At 52.9% G+C, this 2,508-nt stretch overlaps 1 protein-coding gene across 1 annotated transcript; it reads right to left on the reverse strand.

Moving 5' to 3' along the window:
- Positions 1-864: 864 nt before the first annotated feature.
- DICSQDRAFT_65724 (uncharacterized protein) lies at positions 865-1,824 on the reverse strand (the record flags this gene model as incomplete). The annotated part of the gene is made up of 3 exons (XM_007368093.1): positions 865-1,302; positions 1,369-1,420; positions 1,481-1,824. The coding sequence occupies 3 exons, from the start codon at positions 1,822-1,824 to the stop codon at positions 865-867; spliced, it is 834 nt and encodes a 277-aa protein (XP_007368155.1).
- Positions 1,825-2,508: the final 684 nt, after the last annotated feature.

The following is a 2,508-nucleotide window of genomic DNA, read 5'->3' on the forward strand; positions in this document are numbered from 1 at the left end:
CTTCAGTCAGTAAGGAAAGACTATATTGCAGTAACCAACTGTACCTAGAGTCGAAGCAAGACTACAAAGGTTAAGTAAGTAACTACAAGTTAGAGGTAGATGTAATGAAGTACTCACTCTTCAGTCAGTAAGGAAAGACTGAAGAGGGAGAACGCAATCTGAAGTCCTTATATACTACAGAGAAGTGTCCATGACTAATCGAAGAGTGGTTAGTCACATGTACCATAGTGCGATGAATAATACAATGACAAAAGAATTGCGACATATCGCACCATAGGATGAGTAAGAGATGAGTAAGGCATAGACCTGTCTAGACCGTTCTGGAGTAGTACGGATTGTCCTAGACAGTACCAGAAGAGTCCGGAAGCATAGCTATAGTACACGAGCAGAGAGTCCCAAATATGGTAACATACTACATAAGCGACTACAGCTAAGCGCTAGGAGACGCATAGCCTCGTGTAGTCCGGACCGGATAAGTCCAAGTTCAACAAATTCCCAGCGCCTAAGAATAGCAAATGTTCTGCTCATGCTCACTGAGCATGCTGAGATTTGTTGAGCCTAGTTTGGCTCAAGATAGAGATCATATTCCTATCACATGGTGCGCACACGTTCCTGACAATAACAGCAATATATACCTCAATTACAGTAGAGATATGTCTACTTATACTACTTACAGGACCAGGAGGAGGAGCGGTCAACAGGCGCCTAAACACGGGCGTTCGAATACTTTCCGCAACCACGAGTACAGTGCAGCTTGAACACGGTCGAAGGTCGAGATCGTCACATCAGAATACACGCGCATACTATATACGTACAAAACATGCTACAAACAACAGCCTCCCGGCAACAAACCTACATCCCAACCTATTCAGTATCGAACACCAGAACACGAACCTCAATCGACTGCCTATGCGGCGCATCCTTCGGGCTCCCCGCGTCCGCAAACGCCGTATGCGGCGTCAGCCGCGCCCTGTCCGTCTCCGAGTCGAAGCACTTGATCAGCGTCACCTCGTCAGGCGTCTGCCCGCCCAGGTAGTAAAACTCCAGCCCGGGGTCGTACCGCACGCTGTACGTGGAGCCGGTGCGGTGCGGGTAGTGCAACGCGGTCTTGACGAGGTTCGCGTGGTCGAGCGTGCGCCAGTCCGCGACCGCGAGTGGCTTGTGCGCGACGGGGTTTGCGATCGGCCGCCAGACGTTGATGATGCGCACGCGCGACTTGAGCAGCCGGTCGGCCTCGTCGGGAAGGTGGTACTTGACGCGCTCGATGGAGGCTTCGTATGTTTGGTCAATGTGGACGAGCTCCTGCAGGGGGATCAGGCGGGACTATCAGCCTTGCACCCGACGAGCCGTCAGAGCGGGTGTGCTTACAGCGGGGCCACGTCTCTTAGGGTCCCTCTGGTCTTCCGAGTTTGGGCTGCGCCTGGATGGGTACGTATGTTGGAAAAATCCTTCATTACTTTAAGGTGGTGCACTGACGTACCTAATGGTGTGGTCGAAGATGAAGACGCGCTTCGCGCCCGCAACCTCCTTCAGAAGCCTCTCGACCTCGGGGTAGTACTTCTCCTTGATGACCTCGTCGTCAACGAAGTCCTTTGCGACGCTCGGCCAGTGCACCCACTGGAAGCCGTTCTTGTCGAGGGAGAACTCGGCTTCGCGGCCACGCACGTCGTGCACAACAGCAGGGTGGGGCTCTGATCCAACATTAGTCTGGGGCTTGCCCTCGACGGCGTAGGCGTAGCGGTGCGGGGGCTCCTCATCGAGGGGCTTGTAGAAGTTCAGCGTCGTCGGGACGTCGCGAGGCGCGAGGACTGAGGCGATCGCCATTATGTCGTTTACGGTATGTGGTCTGAGATCTGGTAGTTGGATGTACGAGCGGGTTTACGCTGACGGGCTGAAGACTAGAGAACGATGACCTGGGGACTATATACTTGCCACTGACTAAGTTCTCCCATAGGTGTTCCGTACTGCGGGCCAGTGTAGAGCGCCAATGAGCCAATACGGAAGGGAGGTAGCGCAATTCACCTGTCTCCTTTGTGTATGTCCGAAAACGCTCGGGGTTTAACTGGATAGATAGGATGAATAAGCCGTTGTTCACGGGGTGCACCGTAAGGGCTGAATGTACTTATATGTATATCGTTGCAGAGATACTGCAACATCCCGAGTCTGCAATATGGCTTGCAATTCTGGACCGCTTGTTCGCACGACTAGCCTCATAGGAGACCAGCATATCTGTGAAAGGCTCAGTCGATCACGCTCGCCACGTACCGACTGCTAACACTAGTACGAAGCAGCCATAACTTCCTGTGTAGCATTTCATGCGCCCAGCATGGTGATAACCTGACACTTCTCCGACTGCTATTGCGACGACAAGCCTTAGTCAGCACTCGCACACCAACAAGTACTGCCCACTACCAGCTGATTCGAACGTAGACTTGAAGACAGAGGCCGGACGATTGCAAAGCACAGCTGAGAACGCCCCAGCCGAATATGCAATGACTCATCGAGTGG

The sequence above is a fragment of the Dichomitus squalens genome (assembly GCF_000275845.1).
Source record: "Dichomitus squalens LYAD-421 SS1 unplaced genomic scaffold DICSQscaffold_32, whole genome shotgun sequence".
Lineage (NCBI taxonomy): Eukaryota > Fungi > Basidiomycota > Agaricomycetes > Polyporales > Polyporaceae > Dichomitus > Dichomitus squalens.